General features: G+C 45.8%; 2 protein-coding genes across 2 annotated transcripts in view; one reads left to right on the top strand and one right to left on the bottom strand.

Annotated features, from left to right (window-relative positions):
* Positions 1–1,193: 1,193 nt before the first annotated feature.
* tg (thyroglobulin) overlaps positions 1,194–24,707 on the bottom strand; it is a 77,999-nt gene continuing 54,485 nt past the window's right edge. Inside the window, exons 43-50 of the mRNA XM_038977455.1 lie at positions 22,976–23,172; positions 11,602–11,769; positions 10,510–10,677; positions 9,998–10,185; positions 6,109–6,216; positions 3,902–4,042; positions 3,449–3,645; positions 1,194–1,479 (exon numbers count right to left, since the gene is read on the bottom strand). Coding sequence (XP_038833383.1) covers positions 1,343–1,479; positions 3,449–3,645; positions 3,902–4,042; positions 6,109–6,216; positions 9,998–10,185; positions 10,510–10,677; positions 11,602–11,769; positions 22,976–23,172 — 1,304 coding nt within the window. The 3' untranslated portion in view covers positions 1,194–1,342. The remainder of the gene's footprint in view (positions 1,480–3,448; positions 3,646–3,901; positions 4,043–6,108; positions 6,217–9,997; positions 10,186–10,509; positions 10,678–11,601; positions 11,770–22,975; positions 23,173–24,707) is intronic.
* LOC120031559 (src-like-adapter) lies at positions 13,975–23,217 on the top strand. The gene is made up of 7 exons (XM_038977367.1): positions 13,975–14,056; positions 15,699–15,837; positions 16,194–16,280; positions 17,969–18,066; positions 18,416–18,547; positions 21,146–21,275; positions 21,804–23,217. Exons 1-7 carry the CDS (start codon positions 13,975–13,977, stop codon positions 22,054–22,056), a joined length of 921 nt encoding a protein of 306 aa, XP_038833295.1. The 3' UTR covers positions 22,057–23,217.

Raw genomic sequence — 24,707 nt, 5'->3', positions numbered from 1 at the left:
TTAGGGCCAGCTCAGTCAGTCTCTATAGTAGTAAACCCTGTAAGGTTAGGGCCAGCTCAGTCAGTCTCTACAGTAATAAACCCTGTAAGGTCAGGGCCAGCTCAGTCAGTCTCTACAGTAATAAACCCTGTAAGGTTAGGGCCAGCTCAGTCAGTCTCTACAGTAATAAACCCTGTAAGGTTAGGGCCAGCTCAGTCAGTCTCTACAGTAGTAGACCCTGTAAGGTTAGGGCCAGCTCAGTCAGTCTCTACAGTAGTAAACCCTGTAAGGTTAGGGCCAGCTCAGTCAGTCTCTACAGTAGTAAACCCTGTAAGGTTAGGGCCAGCTCAGTCAGTCTCTATAGTAGTAATCCCTGGGGCCACTAGGACTAGAGGGACCTCATGGGCACCCTTATCTTTTAGATTGTATCTCTTGTTGTCTCCTTTCGAGCAACTGGCCAAAGTGATTATCCTGCGGGTGAATAAATTCAAGAATGTGACATATATGACTGAAAGAGGAAGTTATGACAAACGTTATTGAAGTGTTGGTTTGTGTTAATATGTAATAGTAGAAATATATTTTGGGCTGTCATTTTGGAACATTCCTAGAGGAGGGGCATCCTGGAAAGAGTACTTAGTTGCTCTTGGCCTTTGGTTGGTTTGAAAAGTCATTGGTATGAAAAGGCAAGCATTCAGTTAGATTAGTGAGATAATTCGTTGGTTGTTACTTTCAACCCCCCCCCCCCCCCCGGCTATGAACACCTGGAATTGTTCAACAATCCACTTTCTTAAACGCACAAAGGCCGCATCTCAAATGGCACCCTAAATAGTGCACTACTTTTGGACCAGGGTCCATATGACTCTGGTCAAAAGTAGTGCACTAAAATAGTAGGGTACACAATTGGGACGCAACCAAGTGAACCAAGACTTCACACGGATGGAAGTTTCTGGAAACTTTCACCAAACGTACACTTCAATAAAACAGCTGTTTTACACCTCTATTATCAGTCTAGTAACTGACTCAGGAGATTCTCCGATTTGACTCATTTAAAGTAATGTCTCCTTGGTTACCAATCCCAGCACACAGACCCAAATGAGCTAGTTGACTTTAATGTTCAGGCTATCGCCAGAGATGACCTGATTACTACTCTAGACGTGAAGGGAGTATAAACAACACCACAGACTTCAGGAGTATTTTGTAATGCAATTGTTTTATTTCATTTGTATGGAAACTAACAGGCAGTTAAATGATATGACTTAATTTACCGACTACTTTGGCAGTTGAAGCAACATGTCATTTCTCACTATGTGTGAGTGATAAACCCTAAATGCAAATTAGACGGTACGTAGTGTGGATGTTCTTTCTAATTATAAGCATCCTTCTCTGACTTGGGTTTGCTCTGGGTGACAGCTGTCAAGAAATCAACAAATAACTTGGCTTCTGGTGTTGGAGCCCCCAAACCAGCAGATTCCCCTTCCAACACAGCAGATGAAAGTTTGCCTGAAAAACAGAGAGACATATTTCTTGTGACACCAAGTCATCCTGTGAAGTAAGAGTAGCTTCTCTAAAGTGGTGATATATGGATGTTTTTCCTAAAGATGAAAAGCTCTGCAGACGGAGACTGGACGTTTGGCACCATCTAAGTACATACAGTAGCAAACCTCTAATTACTGGCTACATACAGTGCAAAATATGTTACGTTACAGCCTTATTCTAAAATGGATTACATTGTTTATTTTCTCATCAACCTACACACAAAAACCCATAAAGACAAAGCAAAAACAGGTCTTTATAAATATTACATAAGGACTCAGTACTTTGTTGAAGGAACTTTAGCAGCGATTAACAGCCTCGAGTCTTCTTGGGTACGACGCTACAAGCTTGGCACACCTGTATTTGGGGAGTTTCTCCCATTCTTCTCTGCAGATCCTCTCAAGCTCTGTCAGGTTGGATGGGGAGCGTCGCTATTTTCAGGTCTCTCCATAGATGTTCGATCGGGTTCAAGTCCGGGCTCTGGCTGGGCCACTCAAGGACATTCAGAGACTTGTCCCGAAGCCACTCCTGCGTTGTCTTGGCTGTGTGCTTAGGGTCTTGTCCTGTTGGAAGGTGAACCTTCACCCCAGTCTGAGGTCCTGAGCGCTCTGGAGCAGGTTTTCATCAAGGATCTCTCTGTACTTTACTCTGTTCATCTTTTCCTCGCACCTGACTAGTCTCCCAGTCCCTGCCGCTGAAAACCATCCCCACAGTATTATGCTGCCAGCACCATGCTTCACTATAGGGATGGTGCCAGGTTTCCTCCAAACGTGACGCTTGGCATTCAGGCCAAAGAGTTCAATCTTGGTTTCATCAGACCAGAGAATCTTGTTTCTCATGGTTTGAGAGTCCTTTAGGTGCCTTTTGGCAAACTCCAAGCTGGCTGTCATGTGCCTTTTACTGAGGAGTGGCTGCCGTCTGGCCACTCGACCATAAAGGACCCTGATGAAGACAGCTTGGCTGTCAAAACGTTGGTAATTACATTTTTGCATCTGAGCTCCTAGAGTGTGCGGCTCTCCTTTATTTTTAAACTCGACCATAAAGGCCTGATTGATTGAGTCCTGCAGAGATGGTTGTCTTTCTGGAAGGTTCTCCCATCTCCACAAAGGAACTCTGGAACTCTGTCAGAGTGACCATCGGGATCTTGGTCACTTCCCTGACCAAGGCCCTTCTGCCCCGATTGCTCAGTTTGGCCGGGCGGCCAGCTGTAGGAAGAGTCTTGGTGGTTCCAAACTTCTTCCATTTAAGAATGATGGAGGCCACTGAGTTCTTGGGGACATTCAATGCTGCAGACCTTTTTTGGTACCCTTCCGCAGATCTGTGCCTCGACACAATCCTGTCTCGGAGCTCTACGGACAATTCCTTCGACCTCATGGCTTGTTTTTTTCTCTGTTCGACCTTACATAGACAGGTGTGTGCCTTTCCAAATCATGTCCAATCAATTGAATTTACCACAGGTGGATGCCAATCTAGTTGTAGAAACATCTCAAGGATGATCAATGGAAACAGGATGCAACTGAGCTCAATTTTGAGTGTCATAGCAAAGTGTCTGAATACTTACGTAAATACGGTTAAAAATCTTTTTTTTTTATACAATTGCAAAACTTTAAAAAAAACGTTTTCTTTGTCATTATTGGGTATCGTGTATAGATTTATGAGAGGGGGGGAATTATTTAAACATTTTAGAATAAGGCTGTAACGTAACAAAATGAGGAAAAAGGAAGGTGTCTGAATACTTTCCGAATGCACTGTATGTTTCTATGTATGTCCTTCTGACACTGAAAGAACAGGAAGTGAATAATTAATACTTGTTTTCTGTGTTTTTTATTTAGCCTTTGTGTTACTGTCATTGTTTTTTTTCGGCAAAGATGTCTGTGGTTTGTTTGGCAAACTGATGTTTTACATAATCTTATTTTCAGTTTGGACTTGTACCCACCAGTGGAGGCGGTCAGAGCGGGGACATAGTCGGCCCAGAAGGAGCACTGGGCCCTGCGGAGGCCCCTGTGGTTACTGAGGCCTGGCTCCAACTCCATATAGCTGTCCCCCTCAGGGTGAGGCTGGAAGGCATGCCAGGTGGGCAGCGCCGCCTCGCTGAAGGCCACGCGGGACACACTGTGAGCCTGGTTGGGATTTCTGTTCAGAAGGAGAAAACGTACAGTAAGAGACGTACGCACGACTGTAAGTCACTTTGGAAGGGTCTGCTAAATGACAGATATTATATATTCTGACACCACATGGATAAGGCAGTATTCTCCAGTCATGCAGATTGGTTTAGATGTAACAATACAAAATAAACCAATTGATTTAGATGGAAAAGGCAATACTATAAAGTATGGTTTGCGTTTATTTAAAGTAATTTCTGTTTAATTTTTTTAAATTTAAATTTTACCCGGACTTGATGAAGTTGGCCATGTAGGTCATCATCTGTAGGGAGAGGCGTCTCTCTGTGTTGGTGAACAGGTCGTAGGTCAGGGGGCTGTGGGGGAGGCCAAAAGCATAGTGGACATCCAGGGGTACTGATAGGTCAGCACTGAAATGAAAACAAATCACACACAAATAACACTACATTATCATGCCACTTCCCTAGCAACACAGCAAAACAAAATAAATAACACATCCTCATGCCACTTCCCTAGCAACACAGCAAAACAAAATAAATAATACATCATCATGCCACTTCCCTAGCAACACAGCAAAACAAATAAATAACACATCCTCATGCCACTTCCCTAGCCACACAGCAAAACAAATAAATAATACATCATCATGCCGCTTCCCTAGCAACACGGCAAAACAAAACAAATAATAGATTATCATGCCATTTCCCTAGTAACACAGCGAAACAAAACAAAGAAATAATAGATTATCATGCCACTTCCCTAGCAACACAGCAAAACAAAACAAAGAAATAATAGATTATCATGCCACTTCCATAGCAACACAGCAAAACAAAACAAGGAAATAATAGATTATCATGCCACTTCCATAGCAACACAGCAAAACAAAACAAGGAAATAATAGATTATCATGCCACTTCCCTAGCAACACAGCAAAACAAAACAAAGAAATAATAGATTATCATGCCACTTCCATAGCAACACAGCAAAACAAATGTAATAGTATTGCTGGACACAACAAGGTAGTCTGAGTTAACGCAAGTACTGCATGACTAGTAGTCAATGGTCTGGAGCCCTGACCTGGCTTCCTGGCTGCCTAGTCCTCCTCACACCCAGTGATTACCTGGTCTGGAGCCCTGACCTGGCTTCCTGGCTGCCTAGTCCTCCTCACACCCAGGGATTACCTGGTCTGGAGCCCTGACCTGGCTTCCTGGCTGCCTAGTCCTCCTCACACCCAGTGATTACCTGGTCTGGAGCCCTGACCTGACCTGGCTTCCTGGCTGCCTAGTCCTCCTCACACCCAGTGATTACCTGGTCTGGAGCCCTGACCTGACCTGGCTTCCTGGCTGCCTAGTCCTCCTCACACCCAGTGATTACCTGGTCTGGAGCCCTGACCTGACCTGGCTTCCTGGCTGCCTAGTCCTCCTCACACCCAGGGATTACCTGGTCTGGAGCCCTGACCTGACCTGGCTTCCTGGCTGCCTAGTCCTCCTCACACCCAGTGATTACCTGGTCTGGAGCCCTGACCTGGCTTCCTGGCTGCCTAGTCCTCCTCACACCCAGTGATTACCTGGTCTGGAGCCCTGACCTGACCTGGCTTCCTGGCTGCCTAGTCCTCCTCACACCCAGGGATTACCTGGTCTGGAGCCCTGACCTGACCTGGCTTCCTGGCTGCCTAGTCCTCCTCACACCCAGGGATTACCTGGTCTGGAGCCCTGACCTGGCTTCCTGGCTGCCTAGTCCTCCTCACACCCAGTGATTACCTGGTCTGGAGCCCTGACCTGACCTGGCTTCCTGGCTGCCTAGTCCTCCTCACACCCAGTGATTACCTGGTCTGGAGCCCTGACCTGGCTTCCTGGCTGCCTAGTCCTCCTCACACCCAGTGATTACCTGGTCTGGAGCCCTGACCTGGCTTCCTGGCTGCCTAGTCCTCCTCACACCCAGTGATTACCTGGTCTGGAGCCCTGACCTGACCTGGCTTCCTGGCTGCCTAGTCCTCCTCACACCCAGTGATTACCTGGTCTGGAGCCCTGACCTGACCTGGCTTCCTGGCTGGCTAGTCCTCCTCACACCCAGTGATTACCTGGTCTGGAGCCCTGACCTGACCTGGCTTCCTGGCTGCCTAGTCCTCCTCACACCCAGGGATTACCTGGTCTGGAGCCCTGACCTGACCTGGCTTCCTGGCTGCCTAGTCCTCCTCACACCCAGGGATTACCTGGTCTGGAGCCCTGACCTGACCTGGCTTCCTGGCTGCCTAGTCCTCCTCACACCCAGTGATTACCTGGTCTGGAGCCCTGACCTGACCTGGCTTCCTGGCTGCCTAGTCCTCCTCACACCCAGTGATTACCTGGTCTGGAGCCCTGACCTGACCTGGCTTCCTGGCTGCCTAGTCCTCCTCACACCCAGGGATTACCTGGTCTGGAGCCCTGACCTGACCTGGCTTCCTGGCTGCCTAGTCCTCCTCACACCCAGGGATTACCTGGTCTGGGCGGTGTCCTCAGGCAGGTGGTACATGAACACATTGGATCTGGTGTTAGCTGCCCAGAAGTTGGCCATCTTTATGGTGGGGCACACAATGAAGAGATCTCTGCACAGAGAGACAGAGATAGAGAGACAGAGAGAGAGAGATTGTTGAGAAATTTAACACACTTCACATCATTGTTTCCCTTTTCTTTGGGGACAAAGACAGAGAAAGGATAAAGCAAGGTGTACCTATTCTGTACATGACAGGACAGCAGCTCACTGACAATCACAGTGTTGTCTAACAAACTAAACATTTGCATGTGTGACTGAGGGCCGTGAGTGTGTATGTTTGTGTCTTGAGAAAAGATGGTCTGTCTGGCTGCCACAGTGCCATGCTAGTTAAATAAGACTAGGTTCCAAATGGCACCCTATTCCCTATATAGTGCACTACTTTTGACCAGTGCCTATAGGTGTAGTGCACTATGCAGGGAATAGGGTGCCATTTGGGACATATCCAGTGTGTTACAGCAGGGCAGGTATTTACTGAGTGAGGACCATTCCTGCTGCAGCCAAAATACACTGATGGATCTGGATAAACAAGCAGTGGACATATCTGCCTTCAAATTACAGGGGTTTTGAACTCTGGAGAATGTCTAGTAGAACTCCTAGCATAGTGATAGTTTCAGGTCAGGAGTCTTTTACTAAAATACATGTAGACATGGTGTTATTGTGAATGTGAGATATGCTGTTGTTTGTCTTCAAGGCATCGGTCGGTTGCTATCCTGAGCTAACCTCAGGTCCATGGGTGTGTTGTGTGGGTCAGCCTCAGCCCTGCTCCCTGCTATATTTGACACTAGTTATTATGTGGGTGAAGTCCAGTGCAGTAGACGCTGAAGAGCAGAGGCAGCAGCAAACATACATATCACTACCGAAGCCTGGATCAAGGGCATTAGAAGAATATCTCTGTCAATACTGGAGAAATATGCAGAACATCTGTCAATACTGCAGATATACTGTATGCAGAATATCTCTGTCAATACTGCAGATATTCTGTATGCAGAATATCTCTGTCAATACTGCAGAACTACAGAGACATAGAGTATGTACAGAATTCATTGCATATAAGATTACAGAAAAAAATGATTGATCTTGAGTGAATCTGGGACCGTATTCATGAGCTGATCTACACTGAACAGAAATATAAAGGCAACATTTAAAGTGTTGGTCCCATGTTTCATGAGCTGAAATTCAAAATCCTAGCAAATTTTCCAAACGCACAAAAAGCATATTTCTCTCAAATGTTGCACATAAATTGTTCACATCCCTGTTAGTGAGCATTTCTCCGTTGCCAAGATAATCCATCCACCTGTGACAGGTGTGGCATATCAAGAAGCTGATTAAACAGCATGATCATTGCACAGGTGCACCTTGTGCCGTGGACAATAAAAGGCCACTTTAAAATGTGCAGTTTTGACACACAACACAATGTCGCAGAAGTCTCAAGTTGTCAGGGTGAGTACAATTGGCATGCAGACTGCAGGAATGTCCACCAGAGCTGTTGCCAGAGAACTGAATGTTCATTTCTCTACCATAAGCCGCCTCCAACGTAGTTTTAGAGAATTTGGCAGCACGTCCAACCGGACTCACAACTGCAGACCACGTGTAACCATACCAGCCCAGTACCTCCACATCCAGCTTCTTCATCTGCAGGATCGTGTGAGAGGGGGTGGGGGGTGCTGAGGAGTATTTCTGTCTGTAATGAAGCCCTTTTGTGGGGAAAAACTCATTCTGATTGGCTTGGCTTGGCTGCCAAGTGGGTGGGCCTATGCCCTCCAAGGCCCACCCATTGCTGCACCCCTGCCCAGTCATGTGAAATCCATAGATTAAGGCCTAATGAATTTATTTCAATTGACTGATTTCCTTATATGAACTGTAACTCAGTAAAATCTTTGAAATTGTTGCATGTTGCACTTATATTTTTGTTCAGTATAGAATCAGATTCCATCAATCCATTCATTTTATAATCCAAAAGGCAAAACTGATCCTAGATCAGGACTCCTTCTCTAAGACGCTTTATGAATATGGGCCCTGACATATACTGTTTCCTTATGGCACATTTCTGGTGAAAAGCTTGGTCTGCGCCACATGTCAGGGCCAAGTTAAATGGCCGAGCCACGGCACTAGTAGTTCTATTTCTGAATTGTTACATTCCTTTCTTTTCTAAACACGCTGCTTCTAACACCATCAGTTAAACAGTTCACGCAGTCCTTCTAAATCCTCAGGTTATTTCAGTCTTCACTCGGCTGGCTGTTTCCTTCCTCAAGACCACAAATGAAACACACTCTGTTCCAGTTCTTCATAGTTGCGTCCCAAATGGCACCCTATTCCCTTTATAGTGTACTAGTTTTGAACAGAAGCCACAGGGCTCTGGTCTAAAGTAGTCCACTATATAGGGAATAGGGTGTCGTTTGGAATGTACGCTCTGTTCCAGTTTGTCAATCACAGTAAAGCAACATATAACAGTTTAAAGAGGTCAGTAGTCTAGCTATGAGTTTCCACTCACTCTGCACTGCATAGAACTCGCTGCATAGAACTCGCTGCATAGAACTCGCTGCATAGAACTCGCTGCATAGAACTCGCTGCATAGAACTCGCTGCATAGAACTCGCTGCATAGAACTCACGGCATAGAACTCACGGCATAGAACTCGCTGCATAGAACTCGCTGCATAGAACTCGCTGCATAGAACTCACTGCATAGAACTCAATGTATGGCCTTCAGAAAGTATTCATACCCCTTGACTTATTCCACATGTTGTTGTGTTAGAGCCAGAATTCAAAATGGATTAAATAAAACATACTCTAACTTATCTGCACACAATATCCCATAATGACAAAGTGAAAACATGTTTTTAGAATTTGTTACTAACTTATCAACAAAAAAATAAATAATAATATCTCATTTACATATGTATTCACTGTATAGAACTCACTGTATAGAACTCACTGTATAGAACTCACTGTATAGAACTCACTGTATAGAACATAGAACTCACTGTATAAAACTCGCTGTATAGAACTCGCTGTATAGAACTCGCTGTATAGAACTCGCTGTATAGAACTCGCTGTATAGAACTCGCTGTATAGAACTCGCTGTATAGAACTCGCTGTATAGAACTCGCTGTATAGAACTCGCTGTATAGAACTCGCTGTATAGAACTCGCTGTATAGAACTCACTGTATAGAACTCACTGTATAGAACATAGAACTCACTGTATAGAACATAGAACTCACTGTATAGAACTCACTGTATAGAACTCATTGTATAAAACTCATTGTATAAAACTCATTGTATAGAACTCATTGTATAGAACTCAGTGCTCTTGAACGCGAAGAGACAAATTCCCGTAAAAGGCCAAATAAATGAAGTGAACTGTACTAATAACTGAATACACAGAACTGAACAGCGAATGGTATCTTGTGACATGATTATTACAGTGCTTGCTTCTCCATACAGGAACTGTATAATCAAATGGCTACCCAGACTATGTCCCCCCCTCTCCCACTCATTAAACCGCTGCTACTCTATGTTGTCATAGTCACTTTATTAACTCTACCTACATGTACATACCCCCCTGTATATATACTCACTATTGTTATTTTACTGCTGCTCCTTAATTACTCGTTACTTTTATTTCTTATTCTTATCCGTATTTTTTAAAACTGCATTGTTGGTTAGGGGCTCGTAAGTCAGCATTTCACTGTGAGGTTTACACCTGTTGTATTTGGCGCATGTGACTAATACAATTTTATTTTATATTTATACACTGAATTCTAAGAATAAGAGGAAGGTATTCTGGAACTACATGAATACCGTGTACAGTAGTGTGCTTAGCACATTTCTCACCTGGTTGCACTGTTAAGAGCCTGAGAGAAGAGATTGTAGCCAGCTGGAGAGGGAGAGTGCTGCAGGGAATAGAACCAGGTAGCTGCAGCCTTCACAAAAGCATTGGCATCGTCTCCACCCAGAGAGTTGGACAGGGCTTCGTAGAACACTGTTTTACTGTCAGCTCGCCCCTGGAGCTCCTCAAAGTTCTGTCGTCAGACATTAGGGGGGAAAAGTAGAAGTTGGTGATATGAAACATGGCTGAGTATAGTAATACTACTCAATACTAATATGATGTGAATGAGGACAAACCGCTAACATACTAGTCACTAGCTGAGTTGAACTAGGAGTCTACGCATTAGAATATGTCCTACACTATGAAAAACAAAGAGCCATATTCCCCAGTTCCATCCTGAAGCATGGGGAAAGCTCAATAAGCAGGTACACCAAATAGATGGACGATACTAGAGGTGAATGTTCTCACCATAGAAACACAAAGAACGTCTTTGAATTATAGGATCTCCGGTTCTCACCTTGATCCTCTTGGCCCTGCTGATGAGTCCATCCTCTGCGGAGGAGCCCAGCAGGAGGTCAGCTCTGTGGAAGCCTGCATTCATCAGGGCCATGGAGGGTTTCCCCTGGACAGAGACCCCATCCACCACTGGACCCCAAGCCTGCAGGGGCCCACTGACTGACAGCAACTGAAACAGATAACATAAAATAAGACAGGGGGGAAAAAACGATGTGTGCGTCCCAAATAGGCCCTATGGGCCTTGGACAAAAGAAGTGCACTAAACAGGGAATTGGGTGCCATTTGGGATACATACAGCCTATGATACATCTGGGACTATAAGGCCTCCTTCCTTAGTCTGGGTCTATAAGGCCAACAGTACCTTAGTCTGGGTCTATAAGGCCAACAGTACCTTAGTCTGGGTCTATAAAGCCAACAGTACCTTAGTCTGGGTCTATAAAGCCAACAGTACCTTAGTCTGGGTCTATAAGGCCAACAGTACCTTAGTCTGGGTCTATAAGGCCAACAGTACCTTAGTCTGGGTCTATAAGGCCAACAGTACCTTAGTCTGGGTCTATAAGGCCAACAGTACCTTAGTCTGGGTCTATAAGGCCAACAGTACCTTAGTCTGGGTCTATAAGGCCAACAGTACCTTAGTCTGGGTCTATAAAGCCTACAGTACCTTAGTCTGAGTCTATAAGGCCAACAGTACCTTAGTCTGAGTCTATAAGGCCAACAGTACCTTAGTCTGAGTCTATAAGGCCAACAGTACCTTAGTCTGGGTCTATAAGGCCAACAGTACCTTAGTCTGGGTCTATAAGGCCAACAGTACCTTAGTCTGGGTCCATAAGGCCAACAGTACCTTAGTCTGGGTCTATAAGGCCAACAGTACCTTAATCTTCAAATCAAATCAAATTTTATTTGTCACATACACATGGTTAGCAGATGTTAATGCGAGTGTAGCGAAATGCTTGTGCTTCTAGTTCCGACAATGCAGTAATAACCAACAAGTAATCTAACCTAACAATTCCACAACTACTACCTTATACACACAAGTGTAAAGGGATAAAGAATATGTACATAAAGATATATGGGTCTATAAGGCCAACAGTACCTTAGTCTGGGCAGTGTTGAGGTCTTGTGCTGTAGCTGCTCTCAGGCAGGAGCCCAGCTGTTCTGGGTTAGCGGAGGGGGGACAGCCGAGCTCCCGGGCCAGAGCCGCTGCCTGCCCCTGGGCTTTGGATACACTCAGCACTGAGGCAGGGGAGAACACAGAGCCACCCTGGGGAGAGAGAGAGAGGAGGGACAGAGTGAAAGAACCACTCAGCACTGAGGCAGGGGAGAACACAGAGACACCCTGGGGAGAGAGAGAGAGAGGGAGGAGGGACAGAGTCAGAGAACCACTCAGCACCGAGGCAGGTGAGAACACAGAGCCACCGTGGGGAGAGAGAGAGAGAGAGGAGGGACAGAGTCAGAGAACCACTCAGCACCGAGGCAGGGGAGAACACAGAGCCACCCTGGGGAGAGAGAGAGAGGAGGGACAGAGTCAGAGAACCACTCAGCACCGAGGCAGGGGAGAACACAGAGCCACCCTGGGGAGAGAGAGAGAGGAGGGACAGAGTCAGAGAACCACTCAGCACTGAGGCAGGTGAGAACACAGAGCCACCCTGGGGAGAGAGAGAGAGGAGGGACAGAGTCAGAGAACCACTCAGCACTGAGGCAGGGGAGAACACAGAGCCACCCTGGGGAGAGAGAGAGAGGAGGGACAGAGTCAGAGAACCACTCAGCACTGAGGCAGGGGAGAACACAGAGACACCCTGGGGAGAGAGAGGAGGGACAGAGTCAGAGAACCACTCAGCACTGAGGCAGGGGAGAACACAGAGACACCCTGGGGAGAGAGAGAGAGGAGGGACAGAGTCAGAGAACCACTCAGCACTGAGGCAGGGGAGAACACAGAGCCACCCTGGGGAGAGAGAGAGAGGAGGGACAGAGTCAGAGAACCACTCAGCACTGAGGCAGGGGAGAACACAGAGCCACCCTGGGGAGAGAGAGAGAGGAGGGACAGAGTCAGAGAACCACTCAGCACTGAGGCAGGGGAGAACACAGAGACACCCTGGGGAGAGAGAGAGGCACGTTTAGCACTTTGACTCCAGTCTCTGCCCAGAGGGGAGGGACTGTGTTTGTCTGTCTGTATTTGATGATTAAGATCTTCTAACCCACAGAGAGAGAGAAAGAGAGAGAGAGAGAGAGAGAGAGAGAGAAAGAGAAAGAGAAAGAGAGAAAGAGAACCATTAATACTGTCTCTCTACTAGCCAACACAAATAAATAGACTGATAGCAAGTTTAAGCAGAAACAAATGATTATTATTTATAGCTAAGCATTATTAGTTCCAAAATGGAATGACTTCTAATGTTAGAAATGCTACATACCAATTGGTTGCACACATCTTTCAAGTGTTTATTTGAATGCTGTCTGGTCATCTATTTGCTACAGCACTGTGGTGATTAGTCTGCCATCTATTGGCTACAGCACTGTGGTGATTAGTCTGCCATCTATTGGCTACAGCACTGTGGTGATTAGTCTGCCATCTATTGGCTACAGCACTGTGGTGATTAGTCTGCCCTCTATTGGCTACAGCACTGTGGTGATTAGTCTGCCATCTATTGGCTACAGCACTGTGGTGATTAGTCTGCCATCTATTGGCTACAGCACTGTGGTGATTAGTCTGCCATCTATTGGCTACAGCACTGTGGTGATTAGTCTGCCATCTATTGGCTACAGCACTGTGGTGATTAGTCTGCCATCTATTGGCTACAGCACTGTGGTGATTAGTCTGCCATCTATTGGCTACAGCACTGTGGTGATTAGTCTGCCATCTATTGGCTACAGCACTGTGGTGATTAGTCTGCCATCTATTGGCTACAGCACTGTGGTGATTAGTCTGTCATCTATTGGCTACAGCACTGTGGTGATTAGTCTGCCATCTATTGGCTACAGCACTGTGGTGATTAGTCTATTTCAGGAGTGGAAAAATGTGGTGAAAAACAAGTCACACTCAACTTCCCCATTAGTGAGGAAGTGACAAGATGAGATCAACAAAAACAGATTGGCAGGATGACTAGAATAGACTGATGAGCTGCTGCTTATCACCGTTAGACAGTACTGTATCATCATGCTAAGCTAATTCAGGCTATATTACATTCTAATTCCGGCTATATTACATTCTAATTCAGGCTATATTACATTCTAATTCCGGCTATATTACACCAAATATTGGTTATATTAGGTATACCGACTGAGGCTGCTACAGGCTGGTATGGTAAGGCTATCTGAAGAAAAGGGGATAACATCCACATCCTAAACTGGAGAATAACAGTGCTGGGCTAAATAGTGAGATAAAGGAATGAGAGGCAGGCACGTATAGCACTGCCACTTCCCAGCACATTATTCCTGCATCCAAATGATCAACAAGGCTCTCTGACCAGACATGGGGAACATCAGGACCAGCCCAGTCTCTATGCCAGCGAATGGAGAAGACACCAACACCAGCTCTGACCCCTTTCTGAGAAGTAAGTCTCTCTGGTTAAGGAAGTCTGTATTTTGGTAATGATTGTTTTATTAATGAAAGGACCCTGTTAAAAGGGGCAATCTGGGATTCACATTTATTTTATATTCTTCAAGAATCAATGGCTGTAAAATGATTAATTTAAACGTTTGGAATCGCAGATTGTCTCTGATGGGCAATGGTTAATTTGATGTCATTTTTAAGTACGGGTGGAGTGACTTGGTTTCATAAGCTGTACTGGCCCTGTACTGCTCTGTGCATGTGTAAACATTTGCATAATTTCACCCAAAATAAATAAGGTTCCTCTCATGCAATCTGCAGCCAAACAACTGCAAGCTTATAAATGTAGAATTAGGTCAAATGATCACTTCGCAATATTTGCCACATTTTGTTTACCCATTAAATAGTTGGGAGCATATATACAGCGTACTGTATGACTTTCTGTTGTAGAATGTTTACTATTCCGTTAGTCAGCACCTCTACCGACATGGGTGTGTCACCTCTTGCTTTTTACTGGACCTTTATGCAATATAAAACATATTTATTCATTAAATGAAATACCGAACAGCATCCTACTTCCCTAAACCCTGACCTTCAACAACATGTAGTCATATTTAAAAATATATAACAAAAAATATATTTTTTAATATTTTTGTAACAGCATCAGTGTGTGGGCATTCAGTATCTTGAAATGACCGTGCGAGAGCTGCTGACTGAACGGAAAAATAATATAATCTTCATCGGATATGGATGACCTGATAACACTTCTGCTTTCGCCTGTGATTGGCAGATACTGTACAGATGTACTCTCTTAATTTGATCGCCCTGTTGTCAGAGAATTTTCCTTTGCGGAAGGAAATGCAAATTGTTGTCTATTCGAGGTTTAAAAAGGCTTCTAACATTTGTAATTTCCACTTTAAAATGTCAGACTTCATTGTTCCTAACTAAAAATGTATCAACCCTACAAAAATGTCCATTAATTATAAACCACATAATAATTTACATTTCCTGCTGCTGCAGGATTATTTTCCTGCTGTGAGAAACGGGTCAAATTGAGATAGTACACCAGTACATGGCGTTTGGAAAGGTGTTTGTATTGTGCACTGAAGTCCACAAGCGAAGGGAAAAGGTGAGAGGAGGAGAGAGCGTAGGATGCAATGAGTTATACAACTTTCAAAGGAATCATGCTGTTTGTATGTGGCTGCTATGAAAGAGAACTGATTGCATGTGATCAGGGGTGTATTCATTCCGCCAATTCTGTTGAAAACATTTCTTAAACGGAAGCAAAAGGAAAGAAACAGGGATAAATGCACCTGAATTTGTCCAATAGAAACTCTTGTTTGCAACTGATTACACCCTAGATCAGCTAGATGCAGGCAAGAGTGTGCAAGGGGGTAATGAATGTGTCACTGTCTGTCACCTTGATTACTCACATTTTTCTCGACCTGTGCACCTACCATTGTAAACTTTAATTCATAGGCTAGGTTGTAGCAACCTCATGATGGGTATTGGGGAAATTAGAGTATCATGTAGTAGCCTAAACCTATCGATGTTACATTGAGCTGGGTGAATTGAATATGAATGACCGTTATCTAATATGCTGTAAAATAAATAAAATAAATGATTATAGTTTCTCTTCTCTCCAGACAACGATACCCTGAGAGTCCTTTCTGACTACCCCTCAGCAGACGTTAGTGAAAGCCTGGTAGTCTTATCTGACTACCCCTCAGCAGACGTCAGCATGCCACTCTTCAGGATAGGAGAGAGACTGAGACTCCTGGCAGAGTGAGTGACTGAACCCAACTGAATCTAAGAACTGTGTCCCAAATGGCACCCTAGTCCCTAGATAGTGCCCTACTTTTGACCAGAGCCCTATGAGTCCTGGTCAAACGTAGTGCACTATCTAGGGACTAGGGGGCAATTTGGGACGCAAGCCTAGTCTTCCACATTCAGTCCCTCAACACAACATCACCTCCTCTAAGAGCTGATCTGTTTGACTAGACTGACAGAGACAGGGCTCAAATCTGACCAATTCTACTTTTGACCAGAGCCCCTTTGGTCTATAACAGTGCACTAAATAAGGAATAGGGTGCTATTTGGGACTCACACTCCTTCTTCCCCTGTTTCTTCTCTTCTGTCAGGGAGGGTTACTGGTGGAGGGCTCGTTCTGTCCAAACAGGATATGAGAACTACATCCCTAATAACCATGTGGCCAAGGTCTATCACGGGTAGGTGAACTCACAGCAACACTAACCTACCTGACACTATCCTAGTCTACTGCCAAGGTCTATCACGGGTAGGTGAACTCACAGCAACACTAACCTACCTGACACTATCCTAGTCTACTGCCAAGGTCTATCACGGGTAGGTGAACTCACAGCAACACTAACCTACCTGACACTATCCTAGTCTACTGCCAAGGTCTATCACGGGTAGGTGAACTCACAGCAACACTAACCTACCTGACACTATCCTAGTCTACTGCCAAGGTCTATCACGGGTAGGTGAACTCACAGCAACACTAACCTACCTGACACTATCCTAGTCTACTGCCAAGGTCTATCACGGGTAGGTGAACTCACAGCAACACTAACCTACCTGACACTATCCTAGTCTACTGCCAAGGTCTATCACGGGTAGGTGAACTCACAGCAACACTAACCTACCTGACACTATCCTAGTCTACTGCCAAGGTCTATCACGGGTAGGTGAACTCACAGCAACACTAACCTACCTGACACTAGTCTACTGCCAAGGTCTATCACGGGTAGGTGAACTCACAGCAACACTAACCTACCTGACACTATCCTAGTCTACTGCCAAGGTCTATCACGGGTAGGTGAACTCACAGCAACACTAACCTACCTGACACTATCCTAGTCTACTGCCAAGGTCTATCACGGGTAGGTGAACTCACAGCAACACTAACCTACCTGACACTATCCTAGTCTACTGCCAAGGTCTATCACGGGTAGGTGAACTCACAGCAACACTAACCTACCTGACACTATCCTAGTCTACTGCCAAGGTCTATCACGGGTAGGTGAACTCACAGCAACACTAACCTACCTGACACTATCCTAGTCTACTGCCAAGGTCTATCACGGGTAGGTGAACTCACAGCAACACTAACCTACCTGACACTAGTCTACTGCCAAGGTCTATCACGGGTAGGTGAACTCACAGCAACACTAACCTACCTGACACTATCCTAGTCTACTGCCAAGGTCTATCACGGGTAGGTGAACTCACAGCAACACTAACCTACCTGACACTATCCTAGTCTACTGCCAAGGTCTATCATGGGTAGGTGAACTCACAGCAACACTAACCTACCTGACACTATCCTAGTCTACTGCCAAGGTCTATCACGGGTAGGTGAACTCACAGCAACACTAACCTACCTGACACTATCCTAGTCTACTGCCAAGGTCTATCACGGGTAGGTGAACTCACAGCAACACTAACCTACCTGACACTAGTCTACTGCCATGGCATCTGCCTCCTACATCTAATCACGTTCAAATCCAATTTTTATTTGTCACATGCGCCGAATACAACAGGTGTCTAGACCTTACAGTGAAATGCTTACTTACAAGCCCTTAACCAACAATGCAGTTTTAAGAAAAATAAGTGTTAAGTAAAAAAATAAAGATAAGTAAAAAATATAAATAATTAAAGATATACTAATTTGACACTTTCCTAGTCCAGTGTCGGATTATAGCTGACGATAATGGTTTAATGCTTGGTGTTCTGAAAAGGTGAAGGTGATAGCATCTACGATACCATTATGATTATAACAGCCGGTGGTAATGTTTTAATCTTTATTCATAGCTGGTTGTTTTATCTGGGTTCTAAGACCATGGAAATGCATGCTTTATGAATATGGTTGAATTGTATTCTGTAATTCATTTAGCTGGTTGTTTGAAGGGGTGGCCCGACCCAAAGCAGAGGAACTGCTTCGTCTGCCCGGAAACAGAGCTGGCTCCTTCATGATAAGAGAAAGTCAAAAAGGTGAGTGGCCTCGAGACAGACGTCTGTACCGTAAATTAAATGGAATTTAGGTGCTCCTGTGGTGCTCCTGTGGTGCCCCTTGTGGTGCTCCGTTTGTAGAGCATGGTGCTCACACCGCGATGGTTGTGGGTACGCAACCAACAACTACTGTAAGTCACTTAGGATAAAGGTGTCCGCTAAATGTCCTAAATAAATGGTACATATAAAAGATGGAGTACTAAACTTTGACTACAGGACTGCCGATAGACTCTCTCACATCAACTACTAAAAATGATCAACCAAAATCGAACCAACTTTAGAAACAGATGTAATAACATCTTGTTTTTCCTTTGCCTGTGTGGTGTTGTAGGAGTGTATACCCTGTCTGTACGGCACAGGGTTATGGTACACTATCGTATTATCCGCCTTCCCAACAACTGGTACTACATCTCTCCTGGTCTAACCTTCCAGTGTCTAGAGGACCTCGTCAACCACTACTCTGGTAAATAACAATCACATTATCATGGACATTAAATCTATTCATCGTAAACCTTGTACCTCACTTTTTGTATATATATATATATTTTTTACATAAATTGAAAGTAGTCATCCCCCTTCATAAACTGTGAAAGGTTCATGACTAAAGTAGTCATCCCCCCTTCATAATCTGTGAAAGGTTCATGACTAAAGTAATCATCCCCCTTCATAATCTGTGAAAGGTTCATGACTAAAGTAATCATCCCCCTTCATAATCTGTGAAAAGTTCATGATTAAAGTAATCATCCCCCTTCATAATCTGTGAAAGGTTCATGATTAAAGTAGTCATCCCCCCTTCATAATCTGTGAAAGGTTCATGACTAAAGTAATCATCCCCCCTTCATAATCTGTGAAAGGTTCATGACTAAAGTAATCATCCCCCTTCATAATCTGTGAAAAGTTCATGATTAAAGTAATCATCCCCCTTCATAATCTGTGAAAGGTTCATGATTAAAGTAGTCATCCCCCTTCATAATCTGTGAAAAGTGAATGATTTAGAGGCATTATGTCTGACAATAGCCGTATCTGAAAATACATCTATTTTTTTTATTTTATTTTTTTGCTAAGAGTTTTTTTCCCGGGACGCCAACATATCTGATGAATATTACAATCTGACATTAAAGTCAAACACATGTAGATTCTATGTGAACCTATTTATAGGAACGATGAGCTGATAAGTATAGTATTATTTTAAGGGCTGGAACTAGTCATTATTTTTGAACTCGTGACACCACCGGTAGTTATTACTTTCTAACGTGGAATTATTGACTCTTTCAAGCCGCACCAACTCCAATGCACTGTAATGCTGCTGTACTATATTCCCTGAGTGGAGTCATATGAGCTGTACACTGGGGTCGAGGTACATTTCTGAAGTTGGCTATTTTGAGGATGTGGAAGATATTCAGCTCTAGTTCTCTCCTTGTGTCATCAATGTGTCCTTGTACATTTACATTTTAGTCACTGTGTATGGTTTCTGGTAGCTAACTGGTTATAACCACAGGATAGCTGTGTATGGTTTCTGGTAGCTAACTGGTTATAACCACAGGATAGCTGTGTATGGTTTCTGGTAACTAACTGGTTATAACCACAGGATAGCTGTGTATGGTTTCTGGTAGCTAACTGGTTATAACCACAGGATAGCTGTGTATGGTTTCTGGTAGCTAACTGGTTATAACCACAGGATAGCTGTGTATGGTTTCTGATAGCTAACTGGTTATAACCACAGGATAGCTGTGTATGGTTTCTGGTAGCTAACTGGTTATAACCACAGGATAGCTGTGTATGGTTTCTGATAGCTAACTGGTTATAACCACAGGATAGCTGTGTATGGTTTCTGGTAACTAACTGGTTATAACCACAGGATAGCTGTGTATGGTTTCTGGTAGCTAACTGGTTATAACCACAGGATAGCTGTGTATGGTTTCTGGTAGCTAACTGGTTATAACCACCAGATAGCTGCGTATGGTTTCTGGTAGCTAACTGGTTATAACCACCAGATAGCTGCGTATGGTTTCTGGTAGCTAACTGGTTATAACCACCAGATAGCTGTGTATGGTTTCTGGAAAAGACAGTGGCCCCTCCTCTGGTAACGACAGTGGCCCCTCCTCTGGTAACGACAGTGGCCCCTCCTCTGGTAACGACAGTGGCCCCTCCTCTGGTAACGACAGTGGCCCCTCCTCTGGTAACGACAGTGGCCCCTCCTCTGGTAACGACAGTGGCCCCTCCTCTGGTAACGACAGTGGCCCCTCCTCTGGTAACGACAGTGGCCCCTCCTCTGGTAACGACAGTGGCCCCTCCTCTGGTAACGACAGTGGCCCCTCCTCTGGTAACGACAGTGGCCCCTCCTCTGGTAACGACAGTGGCCCCTCCTCTGGTAACGACAGTGGCCCCTCCTCTGGTAACGACAGTGGCCCCTCCTCTGGTAACGACAGTGGCCCCTCCTCTGGTAACGACAGTGGCCCCTCCTCTGGTAACGACAGTGGCCCCTCCTCTGGTAACGACAGTGGCCCCTCCTCTGGTAACGACAGTGGCCCCTCCTCTGGTAACGACAGTGGCCCCTCCTCTGGTAACGACAGTGGCCCCTCCTCTGGTAACGACAGTGGCCCCTCCTCTGGTAACGACAGTGGCCCCTCCTCTGGTAACGACAGTGGCCCCTCCTCTGGTAACGACAGTGGCCCCTCCTCTGGTAACGACAGTGGCCCCTCCTCTGGTAACGACAGTGGCCCCTCCTCTGGTAACGACAGTGGCCCCTCCTCTGGTAACGACAGTGGCCCCTCCTCTGGTAACGACAGTGGCCCCTCCTCTGGTAACGACAGTGGCCCCTCCTCTGGTAACGACAGTGGCCCCTCCTCTGGTAACGACAGTGGCCCCTCCTCTGGTAACGACAGTGGCCCCTCCTCTGGTAACGACAGTGGCCCCTCCTCTGGTAACGACAGTGGCCCCTCCTCTGGTAACGACAGTGGCCCCTCTGGTAACGACAGTGGCCCCTCTGGTAACGACAGTGGCCCCTCTGGTAACGACAGTGGCCCCTCTGGTAACGACAGTGGCCCCTCCTCTTTGACAGATTGTGCAGACGGCCTGTGCTGTATTCTCACCACCCCCTGTCAGGCTGTAACCAATGGCAACCTCAACCTGGCCTCCCAGGCACCCCCTGTGGTGATGCACAGCAACTTCGACTGGAAAGACGTCAACAGGTACATCTTTCTCTAACCTCCCTTTCCCTTTCTCCCCGCCTTCAGTCCCTCTCTCCCTCTCTCCCGCCTTCAGTCCCTCTCTCCCGCCTTCAGTCCCTCTCTCCCGCCTTCAGTCCCTCTCTCCCGCCTTCAGTCCCTCTCTCCCGCCTTCAGTCCCTCTCTCCCGCCTTCAGTCCCTCTCTCCCGCCTTCAGTCCCTCTCTCCCGCCTTCAGTCCCTCTCTCCCGCCTTCAGTCCCTCTCTCCCGCCTTCAGTCCCTCTCTCCCGCCTTCAGTCCCTCTCTCCCGCCTTCAGCCCCTCTCTCCCGCCTTCAGCCCCTCTCTCCCGCCTTCAGCCCCTCTCTCTCCAACCTTGTTTCTCCCCATCCATCTGTATCTGTCACTACCCCTCTCTGGGAGTTTCATGGAGTCTGACAATTACATATGTGTTTGAGCTTATTTTTGAGTTTAGCTTTCAATGTAGTTTATCAGTGATAGATAACAGGCTAACTCCATATACTAACGCTGCATCATATCTATTCTAACCCCAGCTCGGAGCTGACAGACCAGCCTCATCGTTACCCCGGCAACAGAGACTCTATGATCAGCTTTGGCTTGCGGAACACAGTCTCCTCCTACATGTCTCTGGGGGACATGAGGAAGGAGAGGAAGAGCAGCAGCTGGAGGAGGCAGAAGAGGAGGAGCAGTGTGTGTGTACCTCCCGGTAACGGTCACAGACTCAGCACTACAGCACTGGAAGAGGAAGAGGGGGAGTACGCACAAGCCATCCACCTGAACTCTTAAGACTGGATATGGGCTTAAATGTATAGAGAGGACATATCGTGCTGTATAGAGAGGACATAATTGTGCTGTATAGAGAGGACATAATCCTGCTGTATAGAGAGGACATATTGTGCTGTATAGAGAGGACATATCGTGTTGTATAGAGAGGACATATGCTGCTATATAGAAAGGACATAATCCTGCTGTATAGAGAGGACATAATCCTGCTGTATAGAGAAGACATAATCCTGCTGTATAGAGAAGACATAATCCTGCTATATAGAGAGGACATAATCCTGCTGTATAGAGAAGACATAATCCTGCTGTATAGAGAGGACATAATCCTGCTGTATAGAGAAGACATAATCCTGCTGTATAGAGAAGACATAATCCTGCTGTATAGAGAAGACATAATCCTGCTGTATAGAGAAGACATAATCCTGCTGTATAGAGAAGACATAATCCTGCTGTATAGAGAAGACATAATCCTGATGTATAGAGAAGACATAATCCTGCTGTATAGAGAATACATAATCCTGCTGTATAGAGAAGACATAATCCTGCTGTATAGAGAAGACATAATCCTGCTGTATAGAGAGGACATAGCCTACTGGACTATGCCGTGAATGTGGAAGTAAAACTGTGATGACTGTCACACTGCATGATCAGTGACATTCGTACCATTAATCACAAGGGTGTTACTGTTTGACAGCCTAAACTAGTTGTAAACAGCCGGAATGGTTAAAACTGTTACTGTAACAGTATTATTTACACACGAGGGCTTAGTAACACATCCACAATAGCCCTATTTAGTGCACTACTATAGAGCACTACTTTTGATAGGGCTCTGGTCAAAAGCAGTACACTATATAGGGAATAGGGCACAATTTGGGACTCTTAGTGAAGGTCAGTGAGGATCAGGGGTCACAGGTCAGTTTACCATGAGCAGCATCCTGTCGAAGAGACCACGCGAGGAGGGAGAGGTCAGATGTAGGCTGGCCACGTCGGCTCCGCTCCGCTCTGCCCCCACCGTCACCAGCCTTGGGTCACCTCCGAACGCCTCAATGTTCTCCTGGACCCACTTCAGAGCGGCTACCTGGTCCTGGAAGCCGGCGTTACCTGGCAGGGCTGTGGAACCTAGAGGCATTCAGTTCACACTGCTGTTATTTCATGTACCGTGTCAGGAGCCAAATCCATTCAAGATAAATACTTATATAACGTCCTATGTTCTTTGGTTGTGACTTGTGTTATCGTCTACATCATTTCCAAAATATACAACATGTTTTAATTCCATTTGGGATCCAAAAGCCACTGCAGTACATGAACACTGTAATTACCCACTAAGAATGGAACAAGAAACTATTGGATAGATTTCAAATATCATTTTACAAGAGCCTGGTAACAATGTGAAAACATTCAGCAACAGCAAACAGAAAGCTTGAAAACATTCCAAAGTGTTGCTTTACAAAAGCTCCCTCCAGAATACAATAGGTGGAGAGATATCTGGGGCCAGTGGTTTAGTAGGTGTTACTGTGTTGCAGGGCTTTATAGAAGAGCTGTCTGGGAGGGACCAGTGGTTTAGTAGGTGTGGCTGTGTTGCAGGGCTTTATAGAAGAGCTGTCTGGGAGGGACCAGTGGTTTAGTAGGTGTGGCTGTGTTGCAGGGCTTTATAGAAGAGCTGTCTGGGAGGGACCAGTGGTTTAGTAGGTGTTACTGTGTTGCAGGGCTTTATAGAAGAGCTGTCTGAGAGGGGCCAGTGGTTTAGTAGGTGTTTCTGTGTTGCAGGGCTTTATAGAAGAGCTGTCTGGGAGGGACCAGTGGTTTAGTAGGTGTGGCTGTGTTGCAGGGCTTTATAGAAGAGCTGTCTGGGAGGGGCCAGTGGTTTAGTAGGTGTGGCTGTGTTGCAGAGCTTTATAGAAGAGCTGTCTGGGAGGGGCCAGTGGTTTAGTAGGTGTGGCTGTGTTGCAGGGCTTTATAGAAGAGCTGTCTGGGAGGGACCAGTGGTTTAGTAGGTGTGGCTGTGTTGCAGGGCTTTATAGAAGAGCTGTCTGGGAGGGGCCAGTGGTTTAGTAGGTGTGGCTGTGTTGCAGGGCTTTATAGAAGAGCTGTCTGGGAGGGACCAGTGGTTTAGTAGGTGTTACTGTGTTGCAGGGCTTTATAGAAGAGCTGTCTGGGAGGGACCAGTGGTTTAGTAGGTGTGGCTGTGTTGCAGGGCTTTATAGAAGAGCTGTCTGGGAGGGGCCAGTGGTTTAGTAGGTGTGGCTGTGTTGCAGGGCTTTATAGAAGAGCTGTCTGGGAGGGACCAGTGGTTTAGAGGTGTGGCTGTGTTGCAGGGCTTTATAGAAGAGCTGTCTGGGAGGGACCAGTGGTTTAGTAGGTGTGGCTGTGTTGCAGGGCTTTATAGAAGAGCTGTCTGGGAGGGACCAGTGGTTTAGTAGGTGTGGCTGTGTTGCAGGGCTTTATAGAAGAGCTGTCTGGGAGGGGCCAGTGGTTTAGTAGGTGTTGCTGTGTTGCAGGGCTTTATAGAAGAGCTGTCTGGGAGGGGCCAGTGGTTTAGAGGTGTTGCTGTGTTGCAGGGCTTTATAGAAGAGCTGTCTGGGAGGGGCCAGTGGTTTAGTAGGTGTGGCTGTGTTGCAGAGCTTTATAGAAGAGCTGTCTGGGAGGGACCAGTG

Source organism: Salvelinus namaycush, chromosome 37, assembly GCF_016432855.1.
Source record: "Salvelinus namaycush isolate Seneca chromosome 37, SaNama_1.0, whole genome shotgun sequence".
Taxonomy (NCBI): domain Eukaryota; kingdom Metazoa; phylum Chordata; class Actinopteri; order Salmoniformes; family Salmonidae; genus Salvelinus; species Salvelinus namaycush.
The sequence above is the reverse complement of the archived record's forward strand: the minus strand, read 5'-3'. Positions and strand labels throughout refer to the sequence as shown.